Source organism: Habropoda laboriosa, unplaced genomic scaffold (assembly GCF_001263275.1).
Source record: "Habropoda laboriosa isolate 0110345459 unplaced genomic scaffold, ASM126327v1 scaffold111, whole genome shotgun sequence".
NCBI classification, from domain to species: Eukaryota; Metazoa; Arthropoda; class Insecta; order Hymenoptera; family Apidae; genus Habropoda; species Habropoda laboriosa.
Window position 1 is genome coordinate 1,219,649 of NW_017100293.1, and position 18,614 is coordinate 1,238,262.

Genomic DNA, 18,614 nt, shown 5'->3' on the forward strand with positions numbered 1-18,614 from the left:
GGTAGGCATTTTTTTTATTGTAGAACAAATTACATTATTGTATAAGCTACAATTTGAAAAATTTATGAATATATTTCTTTTGTTATTTAACATATTTTTAAGAGAAAGAAATTACAATTTGTAAATCGTTTTTATTACATTTTTATTAGAACAAAAATGACAACTTTTTTCCAAAACAATGTTTTATAAATGACTAATTTTATTGCTCATAAAACATTTATTATGTTATCATAACATGTCAAAAAAGGAAAGAGAAATGGAACCAATTTTGTAATTATTAATATAATACCTGTTATTATATCATTTACTGTCATGGGAAAATAATAAAATAGAATATGAAATCACCACATTTCTTCACATACACCTTAAACATTTTTCATGTCCAACATTGCCCTGCAATGCCAACAGGACATATTTATCCTTCCGTTCCTTTTTTCAATAAAGCTCTCGCGAACTTTAACGTATATCACATTATACATATGTATACACATAAACAGGAAAGTATCCTAATCATTTTCTGATTTTCTACGTTTTTTTGAACGTGGACTGTCAGTATCATGTGGACTAGGTGTAATGTGGCTTCGTTTTCTTTTTATACTACTTTCACTAGCCTCACTACTACTGCTTGCTGCAGTTCTTGTTTCCCTCCTGAGTGTGCCCTCCCCTGTGACTTGCACTAATATCTAAACACAATTCAATATTGTAAAATTTCCTGTAAGTAATAATAATTATATATAAAATATGTTTTAGATTTTTACCTGCATGTGCTGTAGGCATTCTTCTTGCATTGAAACTGCCATTTTATAAATAAATGTATCATGTTTATTATACATAATGGCATTTTGGAACATTAACATAACATCACGTTGAAAATGCATTGTAGATCTGATTGTGCCATTATCTATATTTTTTTTAATGGTGGATAAGTCCATAGGTCTAAATATAACTGAATGATATCCAGGTGCTTGATCTTCTGTAATAGGTCTTAAAAACACAGATGCATATTTGTGTGTAGCAAGTCGATTGTAAACTAACATGACTGCCTTTTTCCATGCTCTATAATCAGCACCTTCTCCAGTACCTTCATTTTCAGGTTCACTGTCAATAGAAACATTTTGCTTCTTTGAATAAGTCTTCATAGCACGTCCTCCACTTAACTTGCTTAGTGATGATTCTTCCTCATCTAGTTCAACAGTATCTTCTCCAGCACTTGTGATAGATTCTGGTTCCTTTTTTACACGTGGTTCACTATCAACATTTTTTCTCTCTTCTTTTTCTTCTTTTACTTGAATTTCTTCTTTTTTTATTTCTGGTATGAGAGTGTTTTCCAATGGAATTTTGGATTCTTCTCCTACTTTTGATTCCACATATGCAGTTTCCTCCTTTTTAACAATGGAAAGATCAGGTTCAGATTTAATAGGCTCTGCAAGTTCTGTTTTTAAACTTTCTATTTCTTCTGCAGACACCAATTGATTAGGATCTTCTACAATTGCTGTTTCCTCTATTTCTTCTTCCTTAATTTCTATGTCTTGTAGAATAGAGCTTGTTGTATCTTCTGAAGAATCTTTTGTATCTTCCTTCTTAAACTCATCTGTATAAATTTCTAAAGCTTCTTCTGTCTGTTCCTCTTGAGATTTTTCTGGAGACTCCTCACTTACTTCTATAATAGTTTTTTCTTTTACTACAATTATAGGCTCTTCTTTGAATGATTCCATAGATTCTGTACTTTCAATAGTATTCTCTATGATCTGTTCCTCTGTTATTTTCTTTTTATCATCTGAACTACTTTCATCATCTTCTAAAATTAAACTAATGTCTTGGGATTTTTCTGTATCTTCAGTGCTAGGAAGATCATTTGTTACTTCAGACGAAACACTAACAACTTCTGCTGATGGAACATCCTGCTGTTCACCTGTTATTTTAGCAAGGTGCATTTCTAATTGGTCTAATTCCATATTGCTTTTATTTTCTATCTCTTCAGTAGATACTCTTTGCAGTTTATTACAAGGTGATTCTTTAGCTTCTGGTGGTACAACTACTTCAGTTTCTTCTTCTTCTTCCATTTCATCTTCTACTACTTCATCTATTAATTCTTTTATAGGCATTTTTGTGTCATTTTCGTCAGCTTCCACATTTGAAGTAGAATCCATAGTGTCAAATTCTTCAACCATTTGCTTTTCTTCTAATTGAGTATCTTTGCTATTTTCACCATCCTGAGTCTCTAATTCAGGAACAAGTTCTTCATTCAATGCTACTCTTTCATCACAAGTACTTTCCTCAGATTTTACTTCTTCAGATGTATTTGTTATAGTTTCAGATATCTCAGTAACAATAACTTTAGGTTCTTGTGGTTCAATAGCAACTGTTCCTATAATTTCTGCAATATTTGATGTACTGGAATCAATTTCTTCAATAGCCATTTCACTTTCTGGTGAATTACAAAGTGACACAACTTCATCTACATCTCTTGGTTCTGGTCGTTCTGTCACCACTGGTACTTCTTGAATTTGGGGTACAGTAATAGTATTAATTGTTGGTGTAGCTGTATCTAAAGTTTGTGGACTCCCAGTTATTTCTTCTTTTATTAACTCTTCTATATCTCCAATAATTTCATTAATTTCATCTTTGTCTATTACATCTGCCATTATATCTTTACGTATTACATCATCTATATGATCTATAATCTGTACCATACTTTCCGTAGCTTGAATATTTGGTGCATTAATTGTAAGTGGTTGAGCAGCTACAGGTGTTTCATTTTGAACTGTTACTTGATGAATGGGTTGTGGTTGAATGTTATGAACTTCAGTAGGCACATTTTGTTGAGACACAATTGGAGTTGATTGTAAATTAGGTAAGGGACCTCTTTGTGCATTAGCTGGCATTTCTAATAACATGGATAAGGTTGGTGCACCAACTGATGGTCTTTCTGATGGTACATTTGAAATTGCAGAAGTAACTAGTTGATGCAATTGTGGTGACACATTTTGTGTCAGTTGAGAATTTGGCACTTTAGGGCTAGAACCAAGCAGACTTGTAATTGTAGGAGAGCTTACTTGTGCTGTAGTAGTTGAAGTCTGGATTTGTGTTGTTGGACTTGGTGATTTTAATAAACTTGTTAATAATGGTGACCGTCCTCCTCTATTTTTCTTTTCATCTTCATCTACAGTTTCTGCTGTTTCTTGAATTTCTACTGTATTTTCTGTAGATTTACGTTGACTTATAGCAGATAGTGTTTGAGGTGGAGTTAATTCTTGCTTTTGTTGACGTTTTGCTAACCATGCAGAATGTGCTCTTGCCTTTTGTTCTTGTTCTCGTTCTTCTTGCTCAATTGCAAGCCACATCTTCTGTAACTTGTCTTCTGTTATTGTCCCAGATTTTAATATGTTCATTTCAGTTTTAAGTTGTTGGTATTCATCTCTTTGAAAAGCTAAAATTTGCCCTAATTCAGCTATTCTTTCTTGTGTTAACCTCCTAACTATTGATTCACCTGTTGTTTCTCCACTTTCCCTTTTTTTTCTCTTGGGAGTATCTGCATTTTCCAATAAATGTGCATATTGCATAGCACAAGATTTTTGAGAAAACCAGTCAGGTGGCCTTAATGTTTCTTTCTCAATAAATGTTTTTAATGATCGCGATACACTCATCCAATTTTGATCTCCTGATTTTAATACACTAGAAGCTAAGCATAGTTGTTCACGTGTACTCCAATTATCATAAGATCTTTTTAGTTTTAATCCTAAAACATAAATATTTTATATGTTAAAAAACATACAATAGGCCAACATTTACGGTATTATTACTTTTAATACTATTTTAAAGTAAATACGAGAAATGTCAATATGTTGAACATAATCTGTTGTTTACATGTATTGTGATTTATTATTATTTAAACTTAGAAAATATATAGCAACATTTAATAATTTTCTTAACCTCCAAATCCCAAACTGTAATAAATACATAGTAAACTTACTGTCTTGTACGGATGTCATTTTTCTGAAAGTAAACTTTATCTGTTTCTTAATGTGTACACATAAAAGTATTAAAGCTCAAAAGTATATAAAGCACTACAAATTTCTTCGTTTACAATTTTTCACGTTTAATGCATTAAACATACACGCATTCCGTCTATTCCGCTGAAACGTGGAATGTGTGGACAGCTGATTTCAAACTTAAACCCAAGGAATACGAGAAATAGAAGTGTAATGGCGGATGCAAAGTAAGCTGTCAAAGTATGGTTCATTATACTTTTGCTTTAATTTATAAACGATCAAATATAATTCATCGACCATTAAGTGAAAAAATAATAAATATGCGTTGAATACGTAGTTATTAAATTAGTAATGCAATCGATGTAATTTGTACATATAACTAAAAGTGCGAGTCTCTTGTATATACCAATTAATATCTTCAAAACTGCTTCTACTTTACAATGATGAATAACCGGAGGAGAACAAGTAACTTCACTTATGTTAGTTCTTGTGTGAAGTATATGATATTTATGCTCAATTTTGTTTTTTGGGTAAGTGAATATTGTGTATTTTTTATCTAATTTATTCCCTTGTCATTATTACAATTTATAAGTGGATATATGAAGAATTAAGCAAGATTAATATTTGTAAATAAATACTTGTTATGAATGAATGAAATTTTATACATAATATTTTTTCTGCAGTTGTTTGGAGGACTCTTAATTGGAGTAGGTTTATATGCATTTGTGGACAAATGGCAAGCAACTGGTTCAGTTAGAGTAGAGACTGTATATGATGTAGTTCTCAATATTTCTCTTGTAATGGTTATTGCAGGAGGTGTAGTCTTTGTTGTCAGTTTTGCAGGATGTGTTGGAGCATTGCGTGAAAATACTTGTCTTCTAAAATTTGTTAGTACTATTAACTATATTGTTACATTTAGTAATTTATTGATTTACATTACAATACTTGTTTATTACAGTATTCATTATGTCTATTAGTATTCTTCCTGCTTGAAATGGGTATAGCAATTGTTGGTTTTGTATTTCCACATACATTGCAATCTTTGTTGGAGGAATCATTCACAGATAAGATTATACAAACATATCGAGAAGATCCTGATTTACAAAATTTTATTGATTTTGGACAACAAGAAGTAAGAAATATTATAAAAGAATGCTTATCAAGATATATTATTAAAATTAATCACATTAAATGAATTAATGTTTTAATGAGTAGTTTAAATGCTGTGGTTTAAGTCAAGAAGGATATTTGGATTGGGGAAAGAATGAATATTTTAATTGCTCCAGTCCTAGTGTAGAACGCTGTGGTGTACCATTTTCTTGTTGCATTAATGCTACAGACATATCAGTAAGTAGTTATTATGTGTTGTAAATAAGAACATATCATTGAAGGCATTATTTAAATTTTTAGAGTGGTCTTGTGAATATCATGTGTGGCTATAAAGTACAAATGCTGCCAGTATCTGAAGCAGGCAAGAAAGTATGGACTAGTGGTTGTATTGAAATTGTGAGAAGTTGGGCAGAACGTAATTTATATACAATAGCGGGTATTGCCTTGACTATAGCTCTTAGTCAGTTATTTGTAATTTATCTTGCTAAAACACCGGACAAGAAACCAAGATAATGAAACAAATGTGAATGTTCGTATGACATTACTTGTTCTTTTCGCGATCTCTGTATACATACTCTGTATTCTTTCATTGATCAGACTTGTTCTTTATTTCAAAAATTATTTTCACATATATATAAGCAAAGGTTAGCTTTTACTTTTTTTAACATATGCTCTATTTTTATACCTATATTTTTGATTGTTTTCTTTATCGATTAATTCTACATCTTTATCGAGGAAAATTGTTGAATAATATAGCCATATATTTTCTTTTCCAAATTTTTACATAATTCGCAAAGTTACAGGTTTGTTACTTCTAAAATAATAGCATTCTATTTAAAAGTATACCTGAGACTGAATATTATACATATAAAATTTGTAGCAAAATCTACTCATATGTAAAGAGAAATTTTTATTTAACATTAGTGACCGATTTTTTCGTATATATGATTTATTAACAAATAAGCGATTGCATAATATTGAATCTCATATGTTGGTCATTTTTGCACCAGATCGTAAAGCATTATTCGCACATTATATGTAATAGTATTACAAGTATTAAAAACATCAAGCCTTTAAATATTCTATAAAAGACTTACATTATATAGTTTATAACGTAGGTACAATCTATGAAAGATTTACAATTTTCTATATTAATTTTTTTTCGATATATTTACATAATTGTAAAGACGTTTCACCGTGTGTGTTGCTCAGTAAATCCTTTACGTTTTTTGTAACAAGTAACAATTATCCCAATACGCCAAAATGTAATAAAATAACAATACGATTAAAAGACGCACATGGTTGAAAATATAATTCAATATCTCCCTTGCTCTATATTTATCTTTTTTAACATTTATATAAGCATATTATAAAACTATTAGTAAGCATTTAGTTATTTTTGAATCAATATTGTTGATTCTTTAATTATGTTATATTAGTACAATTTAAGTAAGTCAAAAAAACGTTCAGTGCCAAAGTCAAAGTTTCATTTTATCATATATTTAAAACGAACCCGACAATAATCTGATGTCAATGATTTGTTCATTAACTGCATACACAGTACATCTGCGTGTCTTTTTATCAAGAGTAAATGTAAAACTGATATATGAAACCATCTAGTTTGTAATAAACAAATATCATTCTAAATTGTGTTCTTATCACTACCAGTCTATTAATTATGTATACTTGTAAATCATGCTCTAACAATGAATAGAAAAAAAGTAGAGCTGTTATCATTGTTGTCAATGTTTATTTATATAAAGAAGTATCTACAGTCATGTTGTTTGAATATTCTAAAATAACACTCTCTCCATCAATAAGTTCAGAATTTTCAAATAATTTTGTCAGTACTGTATCCATGTCATTGCATATCAATGCACCAGTTGAGTGATGAAATAATTGTAATTTACATGCACTTGCTACATTATTATTATTGGATATTTTCAGTACATCAGCTATTGAATCTATAGCTTTCCCAACTGTCCAATTCATGTTTATATAAATACCTTTTGATGGTCCTATATGTTTATTAGATACTGTGGTTGGAAGATGGACAAGAAAATAACATCTTTCATTCATTGGTACATTTTTAGGACCAACAGCAGAACCTTTTATACGCATTAATCTTACCTAATTAAATAATGTCTGGTAAATATAATACGCATATCAACAACATTTCTAAATTATTTTAAACACTAACATACTTTATTGGCCATTGCTGTATTTTTGGATTTCTTTAAAGTATCTGAAATTTCTTGATCCACTATTGCTTTTGCTTCTGCAAACTGTTTTTTTGGTATTTGCCATTTTTTTAATTTTGTTGTTTTTTCTTCATTAGAATACTCTAAACAGCCATGATATCTATGTTGTAAACAAAAATGCTTTTTACATTTGATGCAATGCATTTCAATAGGTGAAGTTTGTTTGCAAGATTCATCTGAACATGTATAGTTTGGTGCCTTTACTCTAGTGTATGTAATTTTATCATGGAAACCCAAACATTTATGAGAACCTATATGAAAATGTTCCTTGCAAAATATATCATGGCAATGATTGCATTCAAATGGTAAAAAATTTAATTGTTTACAATCCTTGATTGAACATCTTTCTCCAACATTTGGAAATTCCATTTTTGTATCTACAATAAAAAGAATATGAATATCTATGTAAATCATTGAAATAATGGTTATGTTCAAAGCATTTAAATATAACAGCTATTACCTATTTAATTGTGAGACTGTGTTGGAGAATGTAAATGATTTTCACTGAGGGTTCCTAAAGCTAGATTATTCCACTTTTGTTCTAATTCTTTCAGTGTCATATGAGAATCACCATTGTCATTTTCAGGATCAGGTAATTCTGCTACTGGTACTAAAATATCATCAATAGGCAAACGTTCTTTATGCCAAATCTCATCGATCAAATCTAATAATCTACCGTCTCCACATACTTGACTGTCCATACCGTAAAATACACTACTTTTTTAAAATACGTTTCTTAACAGATATTTACACAAAGTACCAAAACGTTACATTCAACTTCTAACTGTAATAAATTATATAGACAATGTTGAAAAACTTTTACGTCATTGATAAAATGTAACAAAGATGGTCAACCGTATGAATAAAATTGCCTACCAAACATTACCACCGTCGGTTTAGAAGATTTTGTCATCAAGGGGATATATTTAAATAATATTTTTTAACTTAATACATTGTTTTTGTCCATTAATTATACATGATCGTACATTACAAATATAAATTGTTAATACATTTAAAGTGATTCTTTTTGAATCAAATAGCGTTTGATAGTCACAATGTTACCTTACCAATTACAACAGAAAAAATATTTAACTGCTCATTATTTTTATTTAATTTACTTCAAATCGTACATTTTCTTTGTCAATGATTACGATTACATACGTTACGGAAATTGCAATTCTTATCTATGTAGTAAGCTTTAACTTATGGTTAGAAATACTATAATCCTTTGGTTCTCAATTTAATTATACAGTTTAGTACAAACCATATGCCGGGATTTTCCACGGTTTGGTTACTTATTATCACTGTTCGTTTCACTCAATCGTTTACTGCGACATATGTTTGCACGAAATTATTTCCTCTTAGTTTAGCATTAATCATCGCGTTTTTTATTTTCATTGGTTAAACGATTTGTATCACGCTTTTCGCCAGTTTTCTTGCAGATACCTTCTTTGACGTCGCATGACAATCCATCGGCGCAAAGACAGAAGATGAAGTGGACATCTTTTAGCGTTATTTCAGAACCATCGGGATATCCAAGAGTCACATTCAATGTCGAAGGATTGCCTGGTCTGCATACCTCCCCTTCTTCTTGCATGGCCTTACATTCTGGTATACTGTACCTTGCTCCTCCTAGTATTGCACGAGTGATTAACATCCTTATTCGTTGACTTTGTATTAGTTACCTTTTTTTTTTTATCGAATTGAACATAATGATTTACCTATAGTACAACACTGTGTTGGTGCACAATCCGCGTTACTCTGACAATGAGTATAATCCGGTATATTCGCCTGCGCGCAGGATGGGCAGGTCAATGCAAATAGAAAAACAGAAGCCACAAAAATCGGCGTCATCGTTGTTATTTTCGCTTGCTGACTCCTGCAACGGAAATGCATCGAATTTTTTTATTTTTCACAATGTCAACGTTATAAAATTTCACAAAAAAAAATTATTCACATAGTCTGCAACATTAATGGAATTTCACTTAATCGTTGGATTTTTTTTTTGTCCAATTTAATTATACAGTTACAAGTGCCGTTTCAAAGAACTAGTGTTAGCAAGTGTGTAAGCAGCAAGTTCTACGTAGGTTGATCTTATATGGAGCGATCTTTTGTCCGAAGCTTAGTCACACGTATAATCGTGAGACGGAACGACAAATGATCGATTTTTGGAACTGGTTATACAAGAAGTATAGGTATACTATTGATTCATTTGTTTATACAATTCGATTATGATAATCTTTAGTTCTTTCCTGTGTAATGACATATGTATTATTTCGAGGTATTTCATATAGCAGCATAATGAACGTGATGCGTGAAAGATGCGCAAGGCTTAAAGCAAGCAATTGTGAATGACTTGAAATGCCATTCAGAACAATGCCATCTAGCTGTCCTTTAAATTACTTTCATTATTCTATAAGGAATTCAATACGTTCAAGAAGAATACGGTATTTGGTTTCTTAGTCAAGTGTTCATTATGATAATTAATGATTGAATAAAACAATGTATTTTTTTGTAAGTGATCTGCGCAATACCTTCGTAATCAATGCGCAGTTACATAATTTTTTATGAATACAATTTTTTATCTAACCCTTTCATTACTATTGGCGCCTATAGGCGTTTTGAAATTTTGCTCGCACTACACCGTTGGAGCCTTTTGCTACACTTCCACCTTAATTTAATACATTGAATTTTAAAACGATACAGCCAAAATAACAAATTTTGTCAGTCGTGGTTAAAAATTTACCGTCAGTCATCCACGTTACGCATTAAAATCTGCCGTAGTGAAAGGGCTAAATAAACTGTTTTTAATTAAATCTAAACTTTCTTTGAAAATTTGGCAAATTTAAAAAAATTTCATCGCATGTACATATGTGTATTATTAAATGTTACGTCTGCAAATGCAATTTTACAATCAGTTTTCGATTAATATCAAATATTGCATTGATCATGCGCACTAGTTGTTCAATAATTCCATCTTTCGTTTTTTGTTTAATAGAAATTAGAAAATGATGAAAATGTATATACGTACACAAGACACTTACGAATCTTTCACGTTGTGCACACTCGGCAAACACTTCAGATTTGATCGCGCAAACCGATGTGCCTGTTGTTTTTATATCGACTCTTCCTCTTTCGTCCCTCTAAATAAACGGTCAGCGCGCGTTTTTCCTCCGAACAGGAAGATTCACGGTCGATGCGCCTCAGAGATTATGGAATTGTTTGTAACTTTCGAAAAATGCTATTCTAAAACAAACTATCTTAATGAAATAAGTGTCGAATATATCTTACGTGATGTAATTGGAATATTTATTCGAAAATGAAGAAGGGCCACGTATAAGTCAATACCTTGATAGTCAATACAACTAAGATTATGTAGAACACTTATTGTTAGAGCTGATTTTCTACTGGCTTGTGTCAACTTTAATACAAAATGAATCATCTAATTGATTTATGTAGGTATGCAAATGAGAAAATCTCTGTTTATAAGTACACTATTACGTGATCAATTGAATGGAAATCCCGTAAGATAAGATCATATCAGATTTTTAAAGCATTCGCGTAGGATTGTTAATTGATAGTTTTCAGTAACTATCTATTAATGTGATGATATAAATTAACATGTTTGAACAATTATGATACGCTGGTTTAACTTATATTTGCTGGAGGATTTATTAGAATAAAAAATTTATGGAATTTTTTTTAACAAGGGATGCATAAGAATGGTCGTTTAATTAGCGTCCATTTGGTGTTCCTCGTTTAAAATGAAAAACGTGATAACGTGAGATGTTCAACGTGCTCGTTTACACATCAACGTGTTATTAAGGATTTCTTCACCTGTAATTATTTATTTTCAGTTTACGTTATCGTGAAACCAGCATTCTTCCTGCAGTCGAATCATGTCCACCTGCGGGTATTAGAAATTGCACAAGTTTGATTCGATGGTGTGTGATTTGGTAACAGGTACTGTTTCGTTATTACTCCGCTAGATGTTCCTACTTCCGTCACCCGGACCAAGCTTCTCTTTCTATAGATAGAATAGGTAAAACTGGAAATAACCCTCATATCCCATGCAAAGGGTTACGATGTTTTCGGTTTTGTAGGGTTACAACTATTTATAAAACGAGCTATTCCATTCTGTGCCATTTAAAATGGTCGAACACGCATTAACGGCGTTAAATACCAGATAATTCATTGCTGTGTTTTTCAGCATCAATTAATAAATTACCAAGAAATTAGTAATCCCGTGATGGAACAAATACTTTTGTGAGATCGATGGTTCCACCTTTATGTTTAAAATTTTTTCATCAATTTGACCATGGTAATCTGCTTCTATATAATTGCATATGACATTTAGAAAATATACAAATTCTATACATTTTTAAATATGCATTAAATGTTTCAGGCTCTCCTAGGAGCTCAATTAGTTATCACCCTTATTATGGTCAGTGTCATTCAAAAATTAACTCCGCATTTTTCCTTGGCAAGATGGATCTTATGTTCTACTGGGTACAACTGATCAGCAGCTTAAAGTTCTTGCTGGAGTGCCTAAAGAGAAACCCAAGAAAGGCAAGCATACAGAAAATGGAAAGGTTGCAGATGTTTTTCATGTTCCTAGAAATTTGGATATTACGCTTGAGAGTGCTAAGATAACTACACTAGATGTAGTGCATTTAAAATACTATACAGAGTATCAATGGCTATTGGATTTTTCTATCTATGCTGCTGCAGTTTATATCATGACAGAGGTTGGTAATTGCTTCTTTCAACATATAGAAGTTCTTTCTCCTTTATATTTACATAACACTTTATATCTGCATTTACTTACAACAGGTATATAATTATTTTTATCCAATCAAAGATGAGATTAACCTAAGTATGCTCTGGTGCTCACTAGTCCTGGGTTTTTCATTGTATCCTTTTTATAATTAAATCTTTAAAGATGCATTTTTACACTTTGAGCATGTTTTCCTTAATCAATACTCAGCAAAGTGTTACTTTCTCTTTGGGTGCAATATTTTAAAGGAGAGGAGAGCATAGGTGAAAGATCTACATGCATTGTAACTGGCTTTGCTTACCTCCTCATAGCTATGATGATTCTTATTGTTGATGAGAACAATCTTGAAATTGGATTGGACAAAGCTTATGCAAGTTTCAACCACAGTGCATCTTTGTTTTTAAATAATCAAGGTCTTTCTTCTACGTAAGTTTGTTAAATTCTAAATTTAAATAGGAACTAATTCTTTCACTCTTTTATCACAAAATAACTTGTTTTGTAGAGGACCTGCATCAAAAATTGTTGTGAAGTTCTTCCTTGCTTTGTGGTGTGGTTTACTTGGTTCTCTATTCACTTTCCCAGGGTTGAGATTATCAAAAATGCATTGGGATGCATTGAGGTAATAAGTTTAAAGAAATCTTTAAGCTACTGATGCAATTTAACAGAAATTATGTATTGCAGATATTATAAGGATCAAAAGTTATTATTACTAATAGCAAATCTTAGTTATGCCTCTCCACTTTTATTAGTAAGTTTATGGATTAAACCCATAAGCAGAGATTACCTCACAGTTCGAATATTTAGTGGTATGAATGGACCTTTGTAAGTTGTAATATTATCATAACATGTTTAATTATATAAATTTCTTTATAAAGATACATTTTTACAGGATGACAACTTCAGCCTTTGAGAGCATGAGATTAATTGCAATTATTGCTGCAGTTTTGTTAAAACTTGTATTAATGCCAATGTACTTGCAATCATACCTTAATTTAGCTGTACAACGGTTAGAGAATCAAAAGAAAGAAGCTGGTAGGATTACAAATTTGGATTTACAAAAAAAGGTACAAAATAATATTTATAATATTGCATTAAAGAAAGATTATCTTTCTTTCATTACAATTTGTTTCAGATTGCCGCGGTGTTCTATTATTTATGTGTCGTGGCTTTGCAATTTATTGTTCCGATAATTATATGTTTATTTTTTACATTCATGTACAAAACACTAGGTAAAACAGATATTAATACATCACATCATTGATTGTAAATATCACTTTGTAACTATGATTATCTATTAGGTGGTTATACCTGGGAAAGTCTTTTAAAAGGGCCATCACTTGAAGAGTGTCCAGCAGATGAACCACCAAAGTCTGCATCGAGTTTGATGAATGACAACGATAACGAGAAAAGTGTTGTACAAACAGCGCAAGATTTTCAACTTGCTCTGAGTTCCTTAAAACAGGTAATACATCTATTATTTGATTGTTAACAAAAACTAGCAATATATAACAATAAAAAATATTTGTTTTTGTCTTTTCTGATAGATATTCACCACAGACGTATACAGAGGATTATTAGGCTTAGCTACATGGTGGAGTTGTTTTGCATTGTTTGCAAGTACCTCCATGGGTATGTTTTATCAATCATACTTCACTGGTATGTAAAATGTAGAAGGGAACATTTGACGTCATTTCGCACAAATTAACGTCGTTTTTCACAATTGGTTTGTCGATGTTGAAACCATTGGATCATGTAACGAATGTATCTTGAAAGGAACTTATTTTGAAAATGCTACCTACATTAAGGTATGCACAATAGCGGCTGTCTAAGAGAAATGTTAACAGTAACTTTAAAAATTTTATAATGTGCAGCAATAAAAATGCTACAATTATAATATGTATAAATACTATTTCAAAATTAAAATTTAAATACGATTGTGTCTGCATTGCGATTATTTTTATTGGAAGCTGTACTTAATAAAGGTTTACGCCTTAAAAATTACAAAATATCATAAACTTACGAACAAATGAAAAATTTAAGAACGTTTTACAGTTAAAAATAAGCAAAGCTTCCGAATGTGTGCGAAACATAAATAAATTGAATCACTGCCAATAAAATAAGTTATTTAATATTCCACGGACGACAAACTGATTACAATTAATAACTCGTCTGCGTATCAGTACCGCGTTAGGCTAGCTGAAAGCAGCTTTCATCGATAATGTTACGAATCATAGGTGAATCAAGTAGAAATATTTCACTGCCTTGTACGTATTCGTTTTAAAAGTATGTAATTAAAATCTTGTATATATTTCTGTACAAAGTATACATTAAAATTTTATGTACAACAATTAATAATTTTTTGATAATGTTGAAGAATGTTTAAAAATATTAAGAACTTCAATGAATTTATATTTATTGATCTTTTCAATTTCTTTTTAATTTTAATTATTGTACATCATACGGTATCCTAGTGGTCTGTAAAAGGGAAAACTATATCGAACGATTACTATTCATGAATTGTTCCATTTTGGTACTTGGAGAAAGTGTGATTGTATGTCTTAAAATGTGTCGATGCGATGCTACTCACGTATCAACCAGGCTGCTTCCGCGATATATAACTCCCCACAGAGTATCTTAGCAGTAGAATAGCGCGTTGATTTTCGTCAGTGACCATACTGCCATTTATTCCAGTGAGAAACTTTCAAAGTTACAAAAAAAAGTGTAAAATGTTGGTAAGTTTCAATAGTTTATTATTTTCATTACATATTTTAATGTTAGTTATCATTTTCAGAAATATATAACACTGTTTTGTGCTATGCTTCTTTTGGCATCAGCTGAACCACCCATTCAAGGTGTAAGACCAACAAACGTACTTGGCTCTTCAGATCAGCATGCATCTTTCAGTTTTGTTAGACCAGGTTTAACACAAACAGCCTTTGCTTTCAGTGGTCCTAGCTCTCATCAATCATTTAGTTCCAGTATTGGAAATCCTTATTTAGCACAAAGAGTTTTACCACACCTTGCTAATGCACTTGCTTATAGAAATCCTGGCTTAGGTTTGTAATATGTTTCTCATGTTTTATACTTTCATAAAGTAATCGCAACTGACATAAATTTATTGTACTTTAGGTGTATTTCCGGCTGGTCCTATCGCACATGGTTATGCCAATGCACCAGTTGCACCGACTTTTGTGTCTCCTGCACCTGCACCATTGCCCTACCAAGCTTCTGTAGATCCAGCTACATTAGCTTATTACCAACAATTGCAACAAATTCAACAACCCCAGTTACAACAAGGTTATTCTGCAGCTGCAGCTTATCAAGCACAATTAGCACAGTTACTTGCATTAAGACAAGCTCAAGCTCAAGTTCAAGCTCAGTCTCAAGAACATGTGCAAACTGCACAAGCACAAGTAAGAATCATATGCATAAATAACCCTTATTGCTTATTGTACAAAACTGAAATATGGTTTCTGTTTAATAGTAATCATTCACAGGTGCCTGAACAGATTCAGTTACAACAAGAAGAAGAACAACAACAGCAGCAACAAGCTCAGAATTTATTAGGAATTGCTTATTCATCAGCACCTACAGTAGCAAGAGTGAAAGCTTCAGGAAATGGCTATAAAATTGATTTCTAATATATATAAGTATATTTTACAGTACTCATATTTTCTACATCTTTTATATTGTATTTATTTATTTTTATCAATTTAATGTACATATGAACATTGTTGTATATTGTGATTATTTGATAAAGTTATCTTAAATATTCTATTGAGTGTCAATGTATATTCCCTCTACAACTTGAACTGTTATACTTTAAAAATATATTCCATGCTTTACAGAATGCTGTAACTATATGTATAATACTTATTTGATAATTTATTATAGTTCAAAAAATAAAAATTAATTAATTCAGGCCCCGGGGGGATTCGAACCCCCGATCTCCTGTTTACTAGACAGGCGCTTTAACCAGCTAAGCCACGGCGCCTTCGTTCGTCACCGACCAATATTATTAATAAGAAATGTATGTAGTCATTAACGTTATTACATATGTTAGTCAATTATATACATAATACTATAGCAATATGGAAACATGTTTTAAAGATATAAAAACAGTAAAAACAGAAACCTATACAGTTTTTTTGAGGTTATGTTCGAAAGATCGATAAAATATTTACATATTATTACATTACATACATTAATATTAAACATCGATTCTCAATAAATTATATTGTTTACTTACATATAAAAGCATAATAAAATTATTAACAAAAATTATGTTCACTCACTATCGGAGAATCGACAGGTGAGAAGTCTACATAGCCACTTTTTCTTTCTTTGTAAAATATGTTTGTTGTATTAAAATAAACAACAATATATACAAAAGGTATAATGAACCAAAATGTACAAAAAAAAAAAAAAAATAAGAAGTGAAAGAAGTAACAATTTTGAGATCGGTACAGTTTAATGTTAAGCACTTGCGTCTTAATGCTAATCTTAGTTCACCGCGCTTATCGTTTAATATTGTACATATATAATTAAGAGCTATCTAACAGGTATCTTTGATCGTTTAAGCAGGAAAAAAGAGAGAGGAAGAAGTATATTTTTGTTTATAGTAAATTAGATTAATATTATATGTAATATACGATGTAGAAGTAGAAAGAATAAAACTAAAAAATAATCCTCCCCGTCGGGGAATCGAACCCCGGTCTTCCGCGTGACAGGCGGAGATACTGACCACTATACTAACGAGGATTTGGTGTCAATTGTTTTTTGTTTATTCGTATTTTTGTTTCATTATTGTTAAGTGGTTAGTGTTGTAACCACCAGTACTTCTTTTTGTTACGTCGGTGTGTGTCTTTCTTATCTATTTTTGAGAGTTTGTAGTTGAGTCGTGTGTTTGTGTCGTTGTCATTTATGTCCATTGAGTAGAGAATCTTTTTGTTATCTGCTTTGCGTGTGGTGTGGTAGATGAGTGGTGTATTGTCTTTGTCCTGTATGTATCCTTGACTGTCGAGGTGTGTGAATGCTTCTGGTGGGATGTATCCTGTGTGTCGTGTCTTTTCGTGGTATTGTGGGTTCGGGTATGTGGAGCTGTATATGAGACTATTGTTTGTTACGTTTCTGATGTTGCCCAGTGGTTTCTTATGAGTTTTAGTATGTGTAAGTCTATTCTGGTTATGTTGGCGTATTCGTATAGTTTGTGGTTGCTGATTAGTTTTGTGTAGTTTGATTCCGGTGTTCTGTATTTGTATATGTATTTGTCAATATTTATATATATAGGCAGATTTTTGCCTTCTGGCAGTGATCTCTTTGTCTCGAATTTTTTTACCGATGTAAAATTTATACCGTTTATGTTTTTTGCGCGAAGTTCGTCTAATACTGTTTCGGGGTAGAAGTTACCGTCAAGATTTTTTAAAAGTATAGAAATATTTTTCTCCTGTTTTGGTGTGTAGGTGTAATATTGTATATTGTGTGTTTTTAGGGTTTCGCAAGTTTTCTTGTACGCGTCTGAGGTATCTATGTATAATAGGTGCTTGTTCGGGCTGATTTTTTTTGTGAAGAAGTTTTTAGTTATTTTGCTTGTTAATTCTATTGATATTTTGCAGGTGGCGTCGATAATGGTAATTGGGGGTGGTTTTACGTTTTTACCTAGTGTTTCTGAGGTGGAATAGTTGTTGGTCGTTTTCACCCTTTTGGTGGCTGGGGTGATTGGTGGTGGATGCTGTTGGCTCGTGCTCGGCCCTGAGTGTTGGTCGCTGGTCTGCTTGTTTTATGAGTACTTCTGACTCCTTTCCATTCCTCTCCCTTTCTTCTTTTAGTTGCCTTGTTAGCTCGCTCACCGTTTTGGTTAATTTTTCTATTAATTTCAGCGCCTCGCTAAGTTGGGTTTGTTGTTGTTTTTCGGGTGATTTTCTTGAGGATGGCATGTTGATTGATTTCCGTGGTGGTTTTCTAATATTTGATAAGTTCGGTGTCGGTGTGATTATTTTTTTTGAATTTTTTGTCTTTGGGTTGTTTCTAATTTGCACTTGCACATTTGACAGGCTCTTTTCTGTTGATCCTTTTTGTCTTATTATTTTAATAATTTCTTCGATGTTTTTAGTTTTTGATGAGTTTTGTTCATCATTGTACGTGAAGTTAGCATTTATCTTGGACAGATGAGCGTGGCGTTCTTTTGTCAACGCTACCGCTTCGCCTGGGCGGCTATTAATTCGCGAGGAACTTTGAATGCTAATAATTTTTCGCTCACTGAACGGATTTTAAAAATTTATATTACAAAGTAAACGCTGTCGCGAACACTTTGAATTGATGTCTAGCACTTTATTATTCTCTCGGTTTTTACCACTTTTAACAGTTCAATTCGACGAAGAGGTTCGCGACGCGTGTTCGCTGCTCGCCGTCGAAACAAAAGGTGGGATACTAACCACTATAGTAACGAGGATTTCTTGATAAATTTTTCTTATT

At 31.8% G+C, this 18,614-nt stretch overlaps 6 protein-coding genes and 2 non-coding genes across 9 annotated transcripts; 3 read left to right on the plus strand and 5 right to left on the minus strand.

Annotated features, from left to right (window-relative positions):
* Positions 1-506: 506 nt before the first annotated feature.
* On the minus strand, positions 507-4,022 carry LOC108573853 (bromodomain-containing protein 8). Its single transcript, XM_017936330.1, has 3 exons — positions 3,974-4,022; positions 759-3,739; positions 507-683 (listed from the first exon to the last, which is right to left on the minus strand). The coding sequence occupies exons 1-3, from the start codon at positions 3,990-3,992 to the stop codon at positions 507-509; spliced, it is 3,177 nt and encodes a 1,058-aa protein (XP_017791819.1). The 5' UTR covers positions 3,993-4,022.
* Positions 4,023-4,432: 410 nt separating this feature from the next.
* Positions 4,433-5,615, plus strand: LOC108573833 (tetraspanin-33-like). Its single transcript, XM_017936311.1, has 5 exons — positions 4,433-4,522; positions 4,676-4,879; positions 4,951-5,124; positions 5,208-5,339; positions 5,403-5,615. The coding sequence occupies exons 1-5, from the start codon at positions 4,433-4,435 to the stop codon at positions 5,613-5,615; spliced, it is 813 nt and encodes a 270-aa protein (XP_017791800.1).
* Positions 5,616-6,851: 1,236 nt separating this feature from the next.
* On the minus strand, positions 6,852-7,887 carry LOC108573869 (AN1-type zinc finger protein 1-like). Its single transcript, XM_017936351.1, has 3 exons — positions 7,824-7,887; positions 7,307-7,740; positions 6,852-7,232 (listed from the first exon to the last, which is right to left on the minus strand). The coding sequence occupies exons 2-3, from the start codon at positions 7,730-7,732 to the stop codon at positions 6,852-6,854; spliced, it is 807 nt and encodes a 268-aa protein (XP_017791840.1). The 5' UTR covers positions 7,733-7,740; positions 7,824-7,887.
* Positions 7,888-8,554: 667 nt separating this feature from the next.
* Positions 8,555-10,768, minus strand: LOC108573890 (astakine-like). Of its 2 annotated transcripts, XM_017936374.1 has the most exons (4): positions 10,712-10,768; positions 10,408-10,609; positions 9,085-9,242; positions 8,561-8,995 (listed from the first exon to the last, which is right to left on the minus strand). In XM_017936374.1, exons 3-4 carry the CDS (start codon positions 9,215-9,217, stop codon positions 8,736-8,738), a joined length of 393 nt encoding a protein of 130 aa, XP_017791863.1. In that variant the 5' UTR covers positions 9,218-9,242; positions 10,408-10,609; positions 10,712-10,768; the 3' UTR covers positions 8,561-8,735. The 2 variants fall into 2 exon arrangements, with proteins under 2 accessions (XP_017791864.1, XP_017791863.1); XM_017936375.1 differs by lacking the exon at positions 10,712-10,768 and having other exon boundaries at positions 8,555-8,995; positions 10,395-10,447.
* A 661-nt stretch (positions 10,769-11,429) lies between these two features.
* Positions 11,430-13,956, plus strand: LOC108573888 (transmembrane protein 161B). Its single transcript, XM_017936371.1, is given in 11 exon segments — positions 11,430-11,684; positions 11,769-11,872; positions 11,874-12,111; positions 12,197-12,276; positions 12,351-12,566; positions 12,643-12,759; positions 12,822-12,962; positions 13,030-13,204; positions 13,273-13,369; positions 13,439-13,602; positions 13,685-13,956. Coding segments are annotated over 11 exon segments (1,455 nt in total). The 5' UTR covers positions 11,430-11,681; the 3' UTR covers positions 13,805-13,956.
* Positions 13,957-14,866: 910 nt separating this feature from the next.
* Positions 14,867-15,781, plus strand: LOC108573834 (general transcriptional corepressor CYC8-like). The gene is made up of 4 exons (XM_017936312.1): positions 14,867-14,872; positions 14,932-15,196; positions 15,270-15,553; positions 15,638-15,781. The coding sequence occupies exons 1-4, from the start codon at positions 14,867-14,869 to the stop codon at positions 15,779-15,781; spliced, it is 699 nt and encodes a 232-aa protein (XP_017791801.1).
* Positions 15,782-16,060: 279 nt separating this feature from the next.
* On the minus strand, positions 16,061-16,134 carry Trnat-agu. The gene has a single exon. It is a non-coding gene; the product is annotated as a tRNA-Thr (tRNA).
* Positions 16,135-16,829: 695 nt separating this feature from the next.
* Trnad-guc lies at positions 16,830-16,901 on the minus strand. The gene has a single exon. It is a non-coding gene; the product is annotated as a tRNA-Asp (tRNA).
* Positions 16,902-18,614: the final 1,713 nt, after the last annotated feature.